This window comes from Lichenostomus cassidix, chromosome 4, assembly GCF_008360975.1.
Source record: "Lichenostomus cassidix isolate B80296 chromosome 4, HeHo_3.0, whole genome shotgun sequence".
NCBI classification, from domain to species: Eukaryota; Metazoa; Chordata; class Aves; order Passeriformes; family Meliphagidae; genus Lichenostomus; species Lichenostomus cassidix.
Genome location: NC_139484.1, coordinates 19,316,646 through 19,337,826, shown reverse-complemented (window position 1 = coordinate 19,337,826; position 21,181 = coordinate 19,316,646). Strand labels below are relative to the sequence as shown.

Here is a 21,181-nt window from a genome sequence, read left to right as displayed (position 1 = left end):
TACTTCCTTCCCTCTTCACGGAATTTGTTGGGGAATCTAAGTTTCAAACTGTGCTTCATGATATGTCAGGGATATTTCTAAAAGCAATAATGAAGCTGAGAACTGAAGCACTGAACAGGATATCCCAGACACAAGAACATCTATCACTTCACTGGGCTTTTTGATGTCACCACTAGAGGGACTTAGATGAAGCTAAGAAAACCAAACAGCCAAGCAGAAAACCCTAATGATCTGTCACAGATGTCCCTCAGGCAGCTGTTGTAATTAGGAAGAGAAAAGGCGTTTTGCTTCTTTTGGGGCAAAGTTTGCCCTTGCACCACAGAGAATGCCACAAGTATCAACACACAAGATTTTGTACTGGCAAACAAAATGGTCATGGACACTAAGTTAATGCACACAGACCTTACTGATGACCTGCTGTAGTTTCATTCATTCCAGCCATACCTTTGGGGTGCAATTTCTCTTCAGCCCCACAGAGTCTGCACAATCGAAGTTCAGGATTTGCTCACACCTTTCAACAGAACAATGGAAAAAGCCAATACTGTGCTTCCCCACACACACAATTTGGTCCCCAAACCACTATCAGAAATGGTCCAAGAAACAAGCTCTCATTCCAGTTACCTTTCTCACTTCCCACAGAACACGTGGCTTTGTAGGAACTCTCTCTGCATTTCTGGCACTACCTAAGCCATTTTCCAACATTATTAATGATCATCAAAATCCCGTGCTGGCTGCAGTGCTGAGGCAGAGAAAAAAAAAAAAAAATCTCATTGGTGCTGCAATTACAACTGGCAGCATTTAAAATAGGGTGGGAATAAGCCATACCCCTCAATCTAATTTTCAGGATCAGCTACATCCTCACTAAGGGCCAATCTGGTGTACACAAACAACAATGCTGAAAGAAGTTTATCACAAACTCAACCACTATGTTTGCTTCTTTGCCACCTAGGTTTTTAAAGATGCCACTGCCATTACGTTCCGAATCCGTGTAGAAGATGACCTCCAGAATGACAACAGTGGGTCACAAATGATCGATATTGCCAACTTAACACATTTCAGATCACATGCACCACAGGCTAAGCACAATCGATAAAAGCAATCCACTTCCAAATTAAAAGACACAAGTGAAAAATAACATTTTAACTTCAGCTTCATACACCATGCTTGAGTAATGGTATATTTTTATGGAGAATGGGTAAATTTTTATAGAGTCTGTACAGTCTTCTGCCACATGAAATTAATGTCACTGAGGACAGATGATTAATTGGAATTACTTTAGATGAAAGAAAATGAAGATATGAGTGTTCAGTAGTTCTCAGAAGTGATTCACCTCTGTCACGTATTTTCAAAATAGACTGTAACTAGGAAATAGCATTCAGAAAGCAGGCAACATTACTACTTCTTCTAATATAAACACATTTTTAACCTATCTTCTGCACTCATTCACCAAGATAGAAGGGATTCAGGATAAGGGGGTTTGTATATAAAAATCAGTGATGTTTCACTGAAGTTACACACCCAAGCCATATGAGGAGAAATGTGTTGATTCTGCACATGCTGCATAGCTCAGAGAAGATATTCAGATAGGGCTCTTCTTTTCTTTTTCTTTTAAATATTTCTTGCATCTAGATTTAATTCCTTCACTTTGATAGCAGATGGCCTAAACTTCTACTGTCAGAATTATTTTAGGCTGAAAACAAAAAAAAAAATAATGAAGGAATGTTTCTGTATTTAATGAAATTGTTTAAACCAGTTATTGCAGGCTCTTTGCTAGATACCAGTGCTTGAGTCCTACCAGAAAAGCAACATCATCTTCTGAATGGGAAAAGATACCTCATCTCCCCCTGCATGATAAACGGGACATCTTCTGGTAGTTTTTAGTAGCCCAAATCTGAGTCACACCAATCTCAATCTTTAAGCAGTTGCAGTATCATGAGAGGATCTTCCATATGAAGGAGAGGAGGCAAAACTACTCATGTCACTCTGGAAATAGGTGTCACAATCTTAGTCTCGCCTCTCTCCCTCAAATCCCCCATACAGAGGTTATATCATTAATTCAGATTGACACAATTAATATATAATTCTTGTAATGCAGGTACCATCTGAATTAAATATATGTGGACACAAAGGCACAGAAAGATACTACTTGGTCCAATGTCACACAAGGAGGCGCTGGAAAAAAAAAAGCAGGCATACTAAACTTGCTGCCCTCCCCCAGTTGTTGCTCACTAGCCATGATAAAAAAAAGCACAAAAACGAGTAAAAAGGGATATTACATGCACTGATTTGTACAGAAATGAGCTGGAAATAAGCAGATTTTTATGGTGGCAGCAGAACAGCTCAGTGGTGTGACCCACCATCTCATTTCACACGGATGTAGGATTGACGATGGTTTGGATTTTGCTGTTCTGAAAACTACTAAGGACACAAAATTGTTACAGGCACATCAACTAATTCCACATCACAAGAGCTGCTGCTCAAGATGGAGAAGCATTCATTCCCAGAGCCCTCCCCATTCACCTTGTGAGAAACATGCAGCAAGGCTTCAGCCAGCTTCATTTCCCTGCCTCGCTGACTCCATGCACTTCCAAGACATCCTTAAAAAAACCCCCAGTTTTGAATCACCTTTTGAAGGATGAGAATGAGACAGTGCATGCCAATGTGTTCAAGTGCAGAGAGGTGGCTCTCTAGCAGATATTTTTGAGAAATGTATCACTCTTAATAAGGACAGCAATGCTTTCAGGAGATCTCCGACAAGGAATGAGCAGCGCTCAAAGCTGCTTTAGCACAATACATAGGGCTATCTGTGCAGTAAGGCTGGTGCCCATTTGATTAAACAGCCTGTCTGCTCCCTCCCCAAGATATCAGAGGTACAATTAGTTCAGTCAGCGCTATCAGCAATGCCCTTGAGGTGCTGTGCTCCTGCCGACTAATGAAGAGGCACTGCTGGCTGTCAGCACGTTCAGGGGGAGGCATTCATCTTCCTGGCAGCGCCAATTAAATCCACCTGCATCATACCAGGAGTCAGGAATCCAGCACCGGGAACGAGTCAGAGCAGCTGAATGGTTTAACACTTCGTTTTTGGGTTTTATATGTTGGAGAAAAGGGAATAAATTGTGCTAGCTATGCTGATAGCAAAGGGAATACAGAGAATCTGCCGGACAGCAAAGGCAGAGAGAGCACCTCAATGCTCAGGTGTGTGCACACGTGCACTGTGGAAAGGCTTTTTTTTGTATCAGGGCAGGAAACCTCCTGAATACACAAACAGTTTTCTCCTGAAGTCAACAGAAGAGAATTTGCTTATTGCATTGTGCTCCCAACACTCTGCTAAGCCTTCAAGGAAAGCTACTTGCTGTACATGTGGGTGTATCCTCACTTAGGACATGGCAATTACTCCTGAGAAAATAAGGCAGGAAACTCTCGCCCCTTATTTCTAACAAGGCTACATCCTCACAGACAACACACAGTTCTATTTCAAAACAACAAGCCCAAAACCTAAACCATTTCTATCCCTGAGACATGATGTTGCATTATATCAGCCACAGTCAAACGTGTCAGCTAATCATCTGCCCTGCTTGGTGCCTCACTGTGGAGTACAAGCTGTCCCATCCCACAGCAGTCCTGCTGTCAGTAGGGCTTACAGGACTGAAAAGTACTGATATCAGAGGAGAAGGATATTGAAACAAGCTACAGTAAGCACCTTGTATCCAACCTGCTAAGGTGCACTACAAAAAGAATTGCTTTTTTAGCCAAAAAAGATGTGTCTGTAATTCCTGTTTTGTCTTGTGTCCCTTGGGGAAAAAATGCAAGTGAACTTAGAAAATCCACATTTTCCAGGCCTTGGTGGACCCTTAATTAAAGCCACTGTGAATCAGTAGGTGGCAAGAATTATCACCTAGTGTGGCCTTCCTATTTCAGATGTTTGAGAACTTATGGCAAAAGTCTCAAAGGGCTTAATCTGCTGAACACTGTACAGCAACAGGGAACTCAAGAGGTTTTGGTAACTTCACAACAAACCAGCAGCCATTTATCTTATCAAAGCTCACAGCACCTTTGTGGAGGCTAAAGGGCCTGTTTACTGACAGGGAGATCAGTGTGACACACACATGCAAAACAGACCTCAGCTGACTCTCAGCCATGGGGGCACAGACCTAACTATGCAGATCTATGCTGACATAAGGACTGAAAACTTACTGCACTAGAAGAAGCAAAATGGTTCATTATTCAACCTTTCATGTAAAGGAAGCTTAAAAAAAGCCCAACCCTCAAAACCACCTCACACTCCCTACCAGAAGAGTTAATCTGCATGAAATGTAATTTGACATTTACTATGAAATGAAATGCATGAAAAAACAAAATAAAAGGCCTTTGGTTGTCACTTTTCTTCTGACTAATGAAAAAAATAATTTGTAACTATTTCAAAGTTCTGGGAACTTAATATTTCACACCCTTACAGAGGTTTTAATTAAGAGCCTGACAAATTGACCTTTAACAAAAGGGGACAGTGCTGAAGGTAATTTTTGCCTGCTGCAGTCTCCACTATCCATGACTTATCCTGTTCCCTGATAAGAAGGGAGATAGGCCAGGATCCACAAGCAGAAGAAATCACCAGATACATAAGTGAAGAAAAAAGCATCAGCAGAGACTCCAAGTGACTTTGCTAAAATATTACAGTTCTTCCCTAACAGCCTGAATAATCCCTAAGCATGAAACTTTGACTTAAGCTGCAGACACATGACTTGGGGCTGCACAGAGAATGCTCTTAGCAGGATGAACTGACTTTGTACCTCAGTATTACCAAAGTGCAAACTCGTCCACACAGATGCACATGCTGGACTATGCTATTTTGTCAATGGTAAAAAACACAACACAGATGCACAAAGCTTACAAGCAAAAGATTCCACAAGGAATAATGAAGATCAATATTTGGAAATTTATGTTTTAGTTTAAACAGTACTAACTAAATATTAAAACTCATGCAACTGCAAAACTCATCAGAGAAATCATTAGGATATTTGTGTCTTTTGGGGAGCTCAGGATTAAGATCAGAGCATGCAAACAGGTTACTGGCCAGTGAACATGGTCCTGCAAGTAACCTTGTCCTCCATGCTGTTTTTCCTTGAAATCTGCATTAATACAGGACAGGGACTAGGAAAGACGGGACTTGTAACAATTCAAATGGTGAGGTACCATTGGAGTGAGGATCTGGCTTCTTACCTGAGGCCAAGCTGCAAAACAATTTGCCATACTCAGAGAAGGACATCAACGAGCACACAAGGATCTCAAGTAGCGGCAGCTGGTGGGGTAGCAGTATCAGCAGCTTAGCTCCCAGGATCAAAGTCCAGGCAATGATGAACCACATTCCATTGCCCATTCAATAACCACCATCTCTTCTAGACCAATTGCCTATATAGTCCCAGATTATTCTGGGCTGGTGGTGCTTCCACAGAACAAGGATTCAAGTCCTTGGAGCTCCTACAAGCATCCAGACACCCCTGGGAATGCCATAGACCCCTACCACAAGGCTTTTCATGCTGCACTTGCTCAACATGCCTTCAGGCAGCAACCCTTGGAGAGTCCAGGAGACTAAAAAAGACACTTGAGCCTTATATGAAAAATAATAGACAAGGCTGAGCTTCCCACATCTCTGTGCTTGGCTTCTCCTGGTGCAAATGAGGTGCAGGAATCCTGTCTGCAAACCACCACACATGCAAATCACAGCTGTGCCCCTGTCCTGCACCTATGGGTGACACCTAATGCACTTAGACACAGCTAGGTCACCTGCTCCAGTTCTGTGGGAACAGAGATGCCTCCACCCATTACACCTGCACACCAAGAGGAAAACCTCAGGTTTCCTTTAGAACACAACCAATGCACAGAATGAGGTTTTATCTACTATATAAAGCTCATAACAATTAGCAAATACAATGCAATCACTTGAACAAATCGTATTTCCAACTGAAAAGGTATTAACTTAAACCCTCTTCTTTTTTTTGTTGACAATGAAACATTCCTCTGAGTGCAAGAGAAGCTCTTAATGAGCACAGGCATCACTAATCATTTTGTGGTCACTGACTCCAGCACAGAAAACTCCCACACAGAACTGTGGCATAGGCCTTGTGCTGTGCAGGAGAGAGCTTCTCTCCTGTAAATTAACTCTGTCAGCACAGCAAATTAAAAAAAAAAAAAAAGGAAAAATTTCAAGTGTTAAATTGTGTAATGACTTAAGGAATGAACAGAATGTTTTCAAAATGCAAATTGAAGGCATCTGTATTTTAATTACAGCACCAAAACTGCAAGATATTTGTCTCCACACACATTTTTTTCATTCATCTTCAGAGATGGCTGCATACAGAGTATTAGTTTCACAGTATAAACCTACTCCCACGTACATTCCCAAAATAATTTGCATGTATTACCAATAAAGAAACACACGCACACAAGTTTTCAGGCCGCCCACTGACATGATAGACAAAAAGAGGACTTGTCACTTTTGCTTTTGGGATTACAACTAAAATTGCCTCAATTTTTAATACAGGGAAAACAGAATGCAAGAACAGCATGAGCTTCAGCACCATACATTTAACACAATGCTCAGTTAAGATGACAAAATTTTTAAAAAATCTGCAAATAAATCCTCTTGCTACGTAGTTAATTTCTCATATGAAAGCTCACAAAGGCCAAACAGAACCTTTGCTACATTTTTCTCTTTTACACTCAATGAGCTCAGTGTTGTTGCTGTCAGCCTATAAAACTGACTTTTATAGTGAGTCACTAAGAGGATACAGATGACAAACAGCTCCATTACAGAAGGCTGAAAAATACTTGCCTTGAGAAGGAACAGTGACATGACAACGGTGGCAATGCTCACTTCCATCTTTGCATAAAATACAGTTGACACTTCTCCTTCACTACTACACATCTGTGCTGTGATGCCACCTCCACAGTCTGAGTCCTCATTTTAATTTCATCCCCCAAAGACCAGTGCTATACCATGAAATGCCCTGATTTTCCAAAAAACCTTTTTTTGGTCATAATTCCTTGGCATAATATGTCCAGTAGGAAGTCTCTGTAGCTACATGCTCGTTAGCAAGTTGGGTGGGAAATAAATACACTGGTGCTATCCTAAAACACATTCAAAACCCCATTCTCAGAATTAAAAACAAGAAAAACAAAGCAAAACAAAAAAGCCTACCTGATTCTCAGGGATGCTCCTAATAAATACTGAATGCAGACCAAAAGTAACTACAAATTGCTTTTCAACTTGACTCCATAGAAAGGTGGCATAACAGATTTTAGGAAATCACAAGAGCAACTGCATGCTCAACTTGGGCATGAAGGATAAGCATTCCCAGGGTCAGCATTATCAGAAAACTTAAGGTGCCATATGAATCAGGACATATGAAGAATTCTCTCAATTTCCAATGGAAACCAGATTTTAGTCCAGTCCAGACTTGCAATGCTAATAAATAGGTTTCTTTCGATATTTTGAACATATAAAAAAGTGACTTTGAGAAGACACAGTAAGAAACTTTTCAAATCTGACTGATTCAAGACTGGGGTGAGTGTGAAACCTCAGAGATACCACACCAGCTGTCTTTGCATAATAATCCTTTACTGCCTATGTCTTTCATAGCAAGATTTGAAGTCTACTTCGTATTTCTTACACATTTACAATGTATTAAAACTTGGCACATCAGTAAACACAACTACATTTTTGCCCTGATACTAGGATGGTTTAAGACCAAGAACACGGAGGTGAGTTTCAATAGACATTACTATCTATCTGTCCTTCCAAATAGCTCTAATAGGAGCTAATTTGTAAAGTAATATGGGGATTAACAGAACAGATGGAATAAATACACTGGGCTGACTTGATGTAGAAACAGAATAATTTAGTTTGTAAAACATGTTTAAAATCAAGACTGTTAACCCAACATTGCAACATCCACCTCTGAATCATGTCCCTAAGCATCACATCTATACATCATTGAAATAACTCCAGGTATGGCCACTCCCCTACTTCCCTTCCACAAGCCTGTCCCAATCCTTGACAGCCCTTTCAGTGAAGCAATTTTTACTAGTATCTAACCTAAATCTCCACTGGTGCAACTTGAGGCCTTTTCCTCTCATCCTATCACTTGTTACCTGCAGTAAAATCCCCACCCAGAGCTTCCTTTTTGCCAGGCTAAACCACCCCCAGCTCCCTCAGCTGTTCCTCAGATTTGTGCTGCAGACCCTTCCCAGCTCTGTTGCCCTTCTCTGGACACTCCAGCACCTCAGTGACTATCTTTACTGAGGGGCCCAGAACTGGACACAGCACTCCAGGTGTGGCCTCACCGAGCACAGAGGGATAATCACTGCCCTGGTCCTGCTGGCCACACTATTGCTGACCCAGGCCAGGATGTCACTGGCCTTCCTGGCCACCTGGGCACAGCTGGCTCCTGTTCAGCTGCTGTTCAGCACCCACAGGTTATTTTCTGCTGTGAAGTTTTCCAGCCCCTCTGCCCCCAACCCACAGCACTCATGGGGCTGTTGTGGTCCAAGAGCAGGAGTTGGTACTTCCTTGCCCTGAACAATCCTGCTTTATACTGACAAATAAAATACACATCCTTTGCCTATGCTGCCTGGTGGTGAATGAAAAAATTATGAACCAACACATTAACAAATTAAACCTTTTTTTTCCCCTTAAATTGGATCATTAATCACCTTCAGCTTCTGTTCTAGTAGAACAGATGTAGCCATTCGTCACTGAGGACAAACTGCAAAGGCTTTTTACATGGAGTAGAATATCCTACCTGGAACAACTTCAAAAAGGAACTTTCCTGGACTTTCTTCATTGCAGGGATGCTCAATTACTCTGTTGCCAGGCAGAAAGATGGTACCCTAAAGAAAAAAAGTAACAACAAACATTGGATTAAAACTGCTATCATGCTTCTGATAGATTAATGTTTCTTCTTTTTGGACTGGGTTAAACTTGAATTTTTCACTGTAAACACCTGAGCAGCTGACTTCCAGTGTGAGACTGAGGAGGGATTATCCCAAAATGCAACATAAATAGATCCCCTTAACAGTCTTAGGGCTTTTTAATCTCTTGGGTATTTGATACCATGCAGAGTTTTGTACTTATCATATATACTAATCCCATTGTTCTGCAGGAAAAAATCGAGACTTAAAAGAAAGGGTTAGTGAAGAGCTAGAAGCTGCATGTGTGAGGCAGGTGAACTCACCAGCCAGGCTTCTTGGTGTGGACAGAAGAATAACCTCAGTTTGTGGGGTGCATACCCAGCTCCTGCTCTGGGCCCTTTTCCCAAAGTGTCCCAGGGAAGCAGTACAGAGAAAACATCCCACTCCCAGCCAGCGGCTGCAGCACGCTCTGTGCCTGCTGGTGCTAAGCCACAGCAGGCACAGACAGGGTCCTGTTCAAAGATGTGTTTGCTACAGGCAGAGAAAATCTCTGTGATGGGCATTGAATGCTTTTATTACAACTTTACTACCTTGAGAGGGCAGGTAGGGAATTTTAGCTGTGCATACTTATAGTGACACTGGTTACAAAAAACAACCCCTGCAACTCTCAAACTATTTCTGCAGCTGTGGTGAATTTATTCCCTCCCCTTTCTTCCACTGACACACGGGATGGATAAACCACCACTTTCGTCTGAGAGCTCTTTTTCATTTCTAGAAGTTACAGTTCCTCCTAGTACCTTTTCAACCTTAGTCAGCAGGCATTCCTTAGTGAAATTATGCTGGGATGTCTGTCCAGGGAAAAATTTTCAGAGAAACATCCTAGGAATTGTATTAGGTACAAGACGTCCACCACTGTTAATGGGAAATAGCACCTACTTAGTGCATAACCTCCAGTTATGACATAATGGGGCCTCCATATCCCAAGTAAACACTTCTATAACTTGCACATTTTAAATACAGAACACCTCACATACGGTCCTTATCCCCGTTAGGACCACTGATTCCAACTTGGAGCACCATTTTCCATAGTAGTTTCAACCAAACACCCAAATATCTCAGACCCCTCACCTAAACAGCACTAAAGATATCCCTCTGCATGAAAACCACCAATACTGATATCCAGTATTCATTGCTACGACCTGAAACCTTCATTACAAGCAGAACCATTTAGAATTATTAGGAAGTCAAGACAAGTGGAAACACTACAGTCTTCTCACAAAGGAGACCTTACAAACTGACAGGAAAAAGTCACCTGAAGGAAAAGGTAACAAATGTTTCACAAAATCAGCATTAGTACTAGTTGTTGTGAAGTCTGGGCTCTATACCAACTTGTCAGTGCTGTGTGCCAGCAAGAACTGTGTTATCACGGGAAGGCAAAGATAGGGAGTACAGGGATTTCATCAGAACATACAGAATCACCTCCATTAAACAGTATGATGCTTTTTCTGAAAGCAGGTGGAACAGCACAGCTTTCTGCTGAGGTTGTACTAGTGCCAAGTACTAGCAGTCGTGGGCAAATGTCCCCAGTCACTGCATTTACAAATGTATTATAAGCATTAAGTGCCTTGGTCCAATAGCCCCACTCAGAGCTATCTTCCTGCATTCCTGCCACAAGCAGGACCTGTTAATAAAGGTCACACCACAAAGCCTTCTGGGAAATACCTTATTAGTCAAGAAAAATATCAAAACCAAGAAAGATTATATGAACAAGACAAGGTAAGTGTCAATATAGTTCAACTTCTCATATTAACACCTGAAGAAAAACCAGGAAATATAAGGAATATTTTTATTTTTAGAATTATGGGAGACCCAGAGTAAGAATCTCTAAAAACCATTTTAACTATATATATTTTTTGTCCCATGTAAGACACCATTAAGACAGGTATAATTTTCTTGCTCACTTTGATATCAAGCTGGTTTTATCTAAAAGAAGCTCCCTCCATCTGCTGGATGAGCAGATCCCTCTTCATGCTGGATTAGGTTTCACTATCTCGGGAGCCTCCATCACTGAAGGCATACAACATATTTAAGCTAATCATAGGTCTTGCTATTCAATTAAACAAATATGCAAAATTAATGAGACCTAGCCTACAGCACTGTAAACTAAAATCAATTCATGAGACAGTAAATGAAAACTGCATTCAACTTGGCTGTCAACTCATTAGCAACAGGCATTCTGCAGTCTCATTACTGTGTGATGGTTTCTGATTCTTTGATATAAAACCCTTTTACCATTTACAGTGAGCTCTCTTAATGACAGATTTTTTAGAACATAGAAACAAAAGCATTATATTTATAAGCCTAGAGCCCTCATTTCAGAGATGAAACCTATTTCATCTACTAAAATGTAAAGCCTAAAGCCACACACAACAGCTAAGTTAATATGAAGAGAAACCAGACAGTAAAATCATACAGAAAATTGCCATGGTTTAAAAAGAAAATGTCCTCAAGTTGCGATTTTATTTTACTGTCTGTTTCCAATGCTATTATTGCAAACATCAGTGCACATGAAGTATATCAATACATGTATGTGAGGGGTTTTTTAAATAAAAATAAAACTCTTTTTGTGCACCATGCACCTGGGTGTGCAGCTCTAGTGGAGAAAAGATTAAGAGAGCAATTGCAGCTCTCACTTCCCATTCTGTCTGCTTTCACACCCATCTGTCTGCCTTCTCCACACAGCAATGCTTCCCCCCTTGCTAAGTTTTGTAGCTGTCTACAGAACTGCACTGAGGCTATCTGGACTGTCCCTTTGCTCAGCTTCTCAGCAGCTGATGCCCAGGGAACACATCTGTACTGTAACAAAGCCCTGGCTGTGGGGTATCTGACACAAATAGGGTCCCCAGTCTCCACATCACTGTTGGTCCCCTTGCTCAATTGCCTTTCTGGGCCCTTGAGGTGCAACATTAGGTCCATCCTTACAGCCTGAACAGTCCCAAGAGTACAGACTATCAGTCAGCTGCAAAGCTTCAAACTCATGCTCTGCTTTCCGCCTTGAGTATCTAATTCCAGGGGAAGTAAGAGAAAACCAGCTATATAGCCTCAGACACCTAATAAGATAGTAATTTGCATATACAAGAGGAAGGTGATTTCCAGAGGAAATACATGTTTTGACTTGCGTGTCAGTGCACGAGCACATGCAAATGTTCCATAATAAGACTTCACATTGCTTCACATCAAACTTTACAGCTCATTCAAAACATTTAAAAAAATCTCAACTCAAGACTGCAGATTGGACCAGATTAATACTTTACTTTCAAAAAAGAAAAAAAAAAAAAAAAACCCAACCGAAAACCAGAGTGGTGCCAGCAGGGAACAAGACAAAGTCTATTGAAATACAAGAAAAAGGGAAGTGGGAGAAAAATGTGGCTCTGACCCAAGTCCCTCCTGGCTCCCATTGCCATTCTGTTTGCAGGCTGTGCCTCCACCAGGTCAGCAGTGCTTTGCAGAGCTCCTGCTGTGGTATGCCCGAGTTGTTTTTCCATTTCCAACATTTCTGTCCTTACCAGAGCAGTTTTGATTCCCTAGTGGAGCATTCAGTATGACTCACAGCATGCAGGAGAAATGTGAGTTGCTCAAGAAGCATTGGTCTTTTCCCTAACTGAGTATCAGGCCCACTTTCAAGAGAGATTCTTACACACATTGATTTTTCTATAGCCCACTGTTGCTTCAAACCAAAGATCTCTGAAATAGCTGAGCAACACGTTTGTTACAATCAAAAATCTTCATAGATGAAAGATTTAGCTTGAGAAAAAATACTGCTCTGTTAACTAATCGCTTGATAAAACACTATAATGCAGCAAGAATGACATCAATCTACTTTGGATTAGAGTCACAGCATGATACAGTCTTGCTCAAATAGATGTTTTATCCCATGCTGGTCCCTTGAAACATTTTCAGCACCACTCAGCAGCTGAACTTCAGGAGGAAGCACGGAAGAGGAGACAGGATGGCCACTGCACAAGTGCTTCATGAGGACCAGCTGACAGATGGTATTTCTGTTTTGCACGCTCTGTGTAACACATTGCAACAGGGAAGCAACCCTGTGCCTCTTGCTGCCTCTGCTCCATTACTTTTCCCTAGCTACACTTTCCCCAGCCTTTCTTGAACTTGGTTTTCTGAAGCAGACTTCCCACCTTGTTTGAAAGATACCAGGTTTTCCCCCAATAAAGCTTGGAATTCCAATGCTTTTAAGATGCTGAGTGACAACTATGAAGACAAATGATTTTCAACATCTCTGAATGGATTTTACTCAAAAAGCACATAGAGACATGAGGCAATTAAGTGCTTTTGTGCCAAAATAACATTTTCAGGATTTATCCTAATACACCTCCCCAGGGCTATTTGCTTGCTGGTAGTTTGTCCTGCTACCCCTTAAAGTTGAGAAGTACACAGTACCAGCAGTTATATCACATGCTCTTCTTGCCCTTCCTGCTTCAATTATTCATCAAAGATCCCTGGACTCCACTTTGACTTTCAAGATAGGTGCTGCATTTACATATCTGTTTTTCTTGTTCCATGGAAAACTCATCCCATCAGCTCTCAGAGAGGCAGGAAGGTCACCAGAAAGGAGGCAGCTGATGGGGGGGATGGAGAGGCAGAAGGGATCTTTGGGTACTTGTGTCTTCTGTATGACTCACAGCCACATCCAACACAGCAGTGTTCTGTGGTTTCTCTTCTCACTGTTGCTGTTTCTGGGAAGTCTTGGCTGTCATACTTTGAAACAACAGTGCACTTCAGCTCAGATGGCATCTTAAGCTGAAAAACACTACTTCTAGTGAATAATACTCTCAACATTACTAGTATTTACAAGGCCACAACCAGAAGGGCATCTGCTGTATTTCACAGAGAAGCCTGTTAATCAATGTAAATTAAATAACATACCTGATACATACACACAAGTGTATTTCTCTGTGGATACACAGATGTGCACATGTCCTGTGAATTCATAAACAAGTGATGCATATCAAAGAAGGAGAAAGAGAACATGCAAGCTCTTACCAGCTATCTTTAAATTGTTGTTCCTCACATTGCTGTTTCTGCTTTTAATCTACCACAAAAATAGATCTCAAGTCCAAGTGAGCCCTTTGCATTGTCAGGAGCCTACAGACATGAGGTCAGGAGGAAGACTTAGAGCACAGAAATCCACTCATACTGGGGTCAGTAATGAATGAAACCTGCACTGCGCTCACTACAAGCAGTTTGATTGCAGTAACTTCTTTAAAATTCCACTCTACTTCTACCATTACAATTCATTTCCAAGACCCCAGTGAAATCACTCACTGCAAAAGGGCACAGCAACTCTGAAAGCCAGCCCTTTCATCTGACTGCCTACGCAGAGATATCTGTATTTCAAACAGGGCCTGAGCAAGCTCTCCAGCTGGCTCCATACTCTGGGTCAGTGTAGATTTTTAAAATTTTTATCAAACAAGTGGATTTTTATACCAGTTAGGGAACCAAAGCACTAGAAGAAGTACATTTACTGCAGCAGGTGATACACTCATTGCCTTGTAGTTATTGCAGCCATTTACAATTTTTCAGCATGCACAAGGAGAGAACAATGGCTGGGGGTGACTATTCAGATTTTAGGGGGTAACATGCCAGGAATGAAGACAGAGAAGGAAAGAGAAATTACAAAAAAATACCCCAGGGCTGGTTGGATGAAATCAAGCCATTACACATTTTTCTGGCATAAATACCATTGTATTTGACATCTTGTCCCAGTAACACATTTCTAGAGTTTGTTTTTATTGAAGAATGAAAATTATTGTTTAGTTCTCACATACTCAGCAAACAGGAGCCCAAAGGAGATTTCTTTTCCTTTACCAAAGGAATTACCTGATAGCTTAATATTAAAAAAAAATATGAATTCTTTTCTGTGGTGGTGAATACCATCTATACTGTCTGCCTGATATTGAGCACCAAAACATTGATTTTGACATGAGAGACAGAACTGACAGTTTTACTACCATGTGATTACAGTTTCTTTAAACATTTTTCTCTTTCTCTCCTGCCAGACATTTCACTTAATGGTTGAGTGCTTCTCTGCTTGAGAGAAACTTCTTTCCTCAAGAATGAAGCAATCTTGGCTTGATCAGCCACTAGACAAAAAAACTCCCTTATTTGTCCCTGACAGAAAGCAAGCTCATCCCAAGTTAAGCTATTTACAGCACAAAACATTACGTTTGCCTATACCCAGAGGCTAGATCCATATTGCAAGCCTATGGTTTTCATTTCTCTAGAAAGGGCAAGAGAGAAGAGACAGGTATGATAGGACTGAGCTCAGGTAAGGGAACAGGACAGGTCACAGGGTTCAGAAGCTGGAGCTCTACAACACAGGGTGCCTTCCTGGAGAAGCCTCTCAGTAATTGCCATACTGCTCACACAAATGACCCCTGGTATTTCCCAATGGAAAAAGAAAAATTAAATGTATAAACAAATTCGGAGACTGAACTGAGTTTAAGAACTCATGAATACAAGCTGAGATCATAATTATATGCACACATTAAAGTTTTGATAAAATTAGGCTTTGCAATGGTCATGAAATTTTGATCAACACACAAAATTGGAACTGGGCACTACTGAATTGCTACAGATTTTTACTACAGGAAAAATACTTCCAATAGCTCTGGTCAGCAAGGAATTCAGCTTTTAATTAGATAAAATTATTTTCCCAAAGAAAAAAGCCAATAAAGCGCCAGAACACAAAGGACCAAGTCTTGCTTTACCGATCACTTCTGCAAAGTAAATTTACCAACTTCCAGTCCTGAGAACATCTAGGTCAAAATAATGCAATTATTTCCCAAAAGGATAAAATTTGACAAGGGGAAATTTTCAAGTATGACCTCTCATTTATATACAGAGCTCTCCAGTGACAGTCTGACAGCTACAGCAACACTCAGAGAGACAGACTGGCCTGTTTAGGAGTCTGGTTGACAAGAATCCCATGAGGCAGTCCTGAAGGGCAAGGGAGTCCAGGAAGGCTGGACATTTTTCAAGGAGGAAATCTTAAAGATGCGGAAGCAGGCTGTCCCCATGTGCCAAAAGACAAGCCAGTGGAGAAAGCCACCAGTTTGGGTAAACAGAGAGCTTTGGCACAGAGAGAAAAAGAAGGAGAGCTGATGACCTTCAGAAGTAGGGGCAGGCAACTCAGAGGGACCACAAGGATGTGGTGAGGTTATGCAGAGAGCAAATTAAAAAGCCCAAAGCCCAACTAGAACTTTATCTGGCAACTGCTGTAAAAGACAGTAAAAATGATTGTATAAATAAATCAGCAACAAAAGGAGGGCTAAGGAAAATCTCCACCCTTTACTGGATGTAGAGGCAAAACATAGTGACAATGGATGAGGAAAAAGGCTGATCCACTCAATCCCCTCTTTGGGATCAGAACCAGACAGTGTGGATTTAGGAAGGGCAGGTTGGCTAACTTGATCTCCCTCTATGACAAGGAGACCTCCTTAGTGCATGAGGAAAAGGCTGTGGATGTTTAAGACATTAGTAAAGACATTAGTAAAGCCTTTGACACAGTTTCCCACAACATTCTCCTGGAGAAACTTGGATGGGGGCACTCTTCACTGGGTTAAAAAACTGCCTGGATGGCAAGGCACAGAGAATGGTGTAAATGGAGTCAAATCCAGCTGGCAGCTGGCTACAAGTGCTGTTTATCTGCTGGAGAATAGGAAGACTCTACAGAGAGATCTGAACAGGCTGAATCTACAGGAAAAGGCCAACTGTATGTTTTTTTCCAGGAAACTTGTTTATGCTAACTATCCCACTTAGGACAATTCATTTCCATGTCAATGTGTAGTAAAAGTTGAAGTTGCTGCAGATTTCCTAAAAATTACACATAAAGTGAAACTTTTACAGGATAAAAAAGGTGGCAGAGAGACATGGAAGTGGGAATAAAATTCCACTGAAGTTTTTTTCCTGTGCAAATGTTCTCATTTGGTTTGTCTAGCAAGAACATTCCCGGTGAGTCTGCCTGTCTTATGTAAGTTTTCATCTTGCAGTTTTTAGGGGAAGAAAAAAATTCAGTTTCACATGGAAAAATTCCAGGTTAATGGCAAGGATTATCACTTGGTTTTGCAAGGTTTTTTAATGACTGTTCTACTTGTTGGTTTAACAACTATACATTGTTTATATTTAATCTATATAGTAAATATTTTATGAGCATGGCTTAGAAGTGCTACTACACTACAAATACCACAATCACACAGATTAAATAGCTCATTTAGCTTTCTGGCATTTGTGTAAGATACTCTGTTGGTCCTTGTTTAAGGGATTACATTAAGTAGCAGTGATCCTATCTCAGGGGGAGACTAGGGTCATGTCTTTTGTGCTATCTACATAAAATAAGTTCCATGTAAACAAGTAGAAGAACTGGAAAGCTCAGATTCCCTGATTACAAATTACTTCTCCTGCAGTACTATTTGTGTGCAGTAGATATTTTCACGTTTTACTTTTAGTTCAGCATCTTCATTTGCTTCATTCATTCTGTGATATTGTTTCCAGTTTGAAACTGGAGTTCTTGGATAGTTTCTCATCTTTATAACTGATCTGAATCACACATTTTCACAGATTTTCCATGAATTCTAGCTGCTTCATATTAGTCTTATGTATTGGTAGCATGTTTTTTGAGGACAATGCTTAAATTACTAGCTATGTAAGAAAAGGTGCCAGATAACTCCCATTTTAAATAACTACACAATCAAGGAAGGGTTTAGTAGGAGTTAGGTTAGGTCAAGTCAAGTACCCATGGATCAGTTCAGTCATGCAGAATACATGGCATTTCTGCAATTCTGCTTGCACATGTTTGGGTGAGAGTTTTTTGTGGTTTCACATGGTTTCTTCATCATCTTCAACTGGCACAACCTGCATTCAAAACTACTGCAAGTTGTTGGCATCAGTTCAACTCCATGAACTCATGTGGACCACAAAACCAACCCAGAATAAGGCAACAACCACTCAGGGAGCACCACAAACAATTATTCTCAGTGCTAGTTTAATTGACCTATTTATCTCAGCAGTTTGGCATTGAGGACACTATGGGAGACTACACCAAAGCCAAAGCTGAGCCACAGAGCTGCTCCCTCTGTATGCAAAAGTCTCCACAAGGACTTGCTCCTGCACCTTACCAGGGTCTGCAGAGAGGCTGACCTTTTTAATTAGAGATATCTTTTAAAAATAGCCAATATTTTTCAATATTATACTGTCTCAAAATAGCACTTACTTCACTGAGAACAAATCTAGACTTTCACACGCATCTCTGAATAACACTATCAAAGGTATTTTACAACATTCTGTAAACATACAGCAAGAATAACAGTGTATTTGAGCTTATTACAACTTTTCAAAATTTTATGTATTTAAATATCAAACCATCGTTTACATGCTTTTCCACAAGGCAGTGTGACAAGCTTGCTGCAGACCTGTTCAGGGGGGTGTATCCTGCAGAGTGCCAGGATTTTATTCCAGACAGTCTGGAATAAAAATGGATTCAGGGTGACTGGAGGCCAGCATTATTAACTGCTCTCCAGCAGCTGCTCTGTTCCAACCATAGTAATATAAATACCTTAGATTCCATGTTGCTATTTTAATAAGTTATCAAAATATAAATGACCATGAAGGCCTTCACAGTCTGCAGGAGAACGGCAGAAGCCTTTACAAAAGCAGAGGAAGAAATGCAGTTTATGGAAGAGGAGAAACCAAGCAGTGTTTACACAGCAGGTGAAGAGAAACAAAGCTCCAGGTTTTCTGGCAAACACAATAATACTCGGGCCACTGGACTGCTCCCTGCCTGGAGTTATTGTTGAAAAGGGGCCTTTCTTCCAACTATTAAGAAAAAGTAGTTCACACCAGTCATCTGCTGTCAACACTTTGGAATCTGCTTTTTTTTTTTTGAAAGAAGAGACAGCTCCAGAAGCTTTAAGCATTTCTAGATGCACATTTATTTCTGCTACACATTTGTTCTCTTCAAAGTGAAAACGTAGGGCAAACATGTCAAATTAGTCAGTCCACCAATCTGCAAGTAAAAACTTTGCTTTGGAGTGGAACCAGAAGTGGCCCCATTTTCTGGCATGCTGACAGCTGCAGAGCACAGTGATTACAGCTGGAGCTGGGATCACCATGGGAAACTGAGGTACCAATTAGGATGTGGCAAGAGAAGGATCTGTCTCAAGTCTATAGTAGTCTGTGGAAACTATCACATTATTTTGTCTCATGGGACAAAATGTAACTCAGGCAAAAGAAAAATAGAAAAGCTTCTGAATTCCAATATCCACTTGAGCCACTGGCTTGAGGATGCTTTCAGAGGCTGCTTACTGAAGCCAGAATACACAATGAAGGTAATCAATGACATTTGATTACTTTTTTTAAAGGGTATGGTTTTATGCTGGTGCTGCTATCAATAGCTATTCTTGATCATGCTACTAACTTTGCCCATGTATCTCACAAATCTGTACACAGCTTTCTCCCTTGCTATTCTACCTCCTTACCCACTGCTTTTACTTTTCCTAGGTCCTTTCCGCCCTTCTACATCCCTTCTACAACATCAGTGAGCTTCAGTCTGGACACTGTATAGCTTAACTAAAAGCTGAGTATTGTTTACTCAGCTAGGAATGCTTTCCATATCCACAGCAAATCAAAGTCAATCAAGAACCTAAAAGGCAAGCATCTAGTATACTTTGGATGAAAAACACAAATTCATTGAAGATCGTAAGAAAAAGCATCCTGGTGGGGCTTCTCACAGGAGAAAGTTCTGGGGAGACCTTCCAAGAGCCTTTCAGTACCTAAAGAGCGTCTACAAGAGAGATGGAGAAGGACTGAGAAGGACTTGTAAATACTTTCCCACTGCTGCAGAAAAACCTCCATCAAGCCATGTCTTACAGGTGTGAATGCACTCAAAGTTTTTCTCTCTCTCACACACACAGAAGCATAAAATCCTGGTGCATTCTTGGTTTCCTCTGAAAAACAGAATCTAAATCTTCCATTTAGAAAATCCACAGGAACTAATTTCCCATTAATCTAATGACATAACACGAAGTTGGGCATCCTTTGGCTCCCCGTGGCTTTGGACAAAAGGCCCATCCTCATGGCTGTGCTGCACAAAAGCCACACTTAGGATTTAATTCCTTCTTCACTAGTTTGCTGAAGTTCTAATTAAAACACCAGAGCAGTTCCACTCAGAAGCACTTGCTACATGGTATCTCAGAGTGTCTGAGATAAGGGAAGTCTCAGCATACGAAGGTGACAACATTAATTAAACTTTTTCTGTTAAATACAGAGCAGTTCATTAAAATCTTTAACAGGTGGCAGGTTTGGCAGCTCTATTGTGTGCAGACTGTAGACAGATTTATCACGCCTTTCATTTTAAAACATTTATGAGAACGTATTTGCTGAGATAAATTATCTTGTTCACAAAAGCATCCTGATCAAGGCTGCTGTTTGAAGTGTTACATCAATCAAATTATGTTGTAAAAATGTTAGCATCAATTTTGACAAAGTGCATCTCATATTTATAGCTTTGGAGCTCTCTCCACTAGTTTCTTCTTCCAATTTTGGTATTTTTTACATTTTAGATCTACAACAGTCAAGGAAGTACTCAACACAAACTGGCTGAGTCATTTAAAGTGGCTGGACGGACATCCCAGGGAAAGCAGACAGCAGGCAAACTGCTGCTGAACATGCCTCACAGCAACCCAAAAAATGACATCTGGACTCACAGGCAGATTTTGGAGTTTCATGGGGGATTGACATGCAGGGCTGCTTTCATGGAAAAGCAAAATTTCAGCCATTCCAAGGCTTTTCACAGAAAAGCTGTCCTCAGAAACATCTGTCTGAAGGGAAAGGAATTACACTGCTACGATTTCCATTTTGTTCAGAAACTGTTATTTGTGTATGCACCCAGATGCACAAAAGCCAGGCTCTCACGTCCCAAACCCCATTCACCCAGCTAGAAACCTTTCACAAATGCTTTCTACTTAGCCCAACATTTAAATATATATACACTACAAAAAAAAAGTCCAACTGAGAGAGCCACCAAACAACAGCCTAAACCTAAAAGACAGAAGACTTTCCGATTAATTTTCTGCCTACATAAGCAGACATGTCTCAAGGGAGACTTGGAGCTATACAGAATGAAGCAAATGATCAAAATTTGTACTGCTATGATCCATTGTAAGAGCACCAATCAAGAAGTTGGACCCCTGGAATACAT

The 21,181-nt window shown here is 40.8% G+C and overlaps 1 protein-coding gene across 3 annotated transcripts in view; it reads right to left on the bottom strand.

Moving 5' to 3' along the window:
- Positions 1–21,181, bottom strand: part of ARHGAP24 (Rho GTPase activating protein 24) — a 246,748-nt gene that overhangs the window by 110,466 nt on the left and 115,101 nt on the right. For all 3 annotated transcript variants that reach the window (XM_085058128.1, XM_085058129.1, XM_085058127.1), the window contains exon 3: positions 8,799–8,886. In XM_085058128.1, coding sequence (XP_084914254.1) covers positions 8,799–8,886 — 88 coding nt within the window. The remainder of the gene's footprint in view (positions 1–8,798; positions 8,887–21,181) is intronic.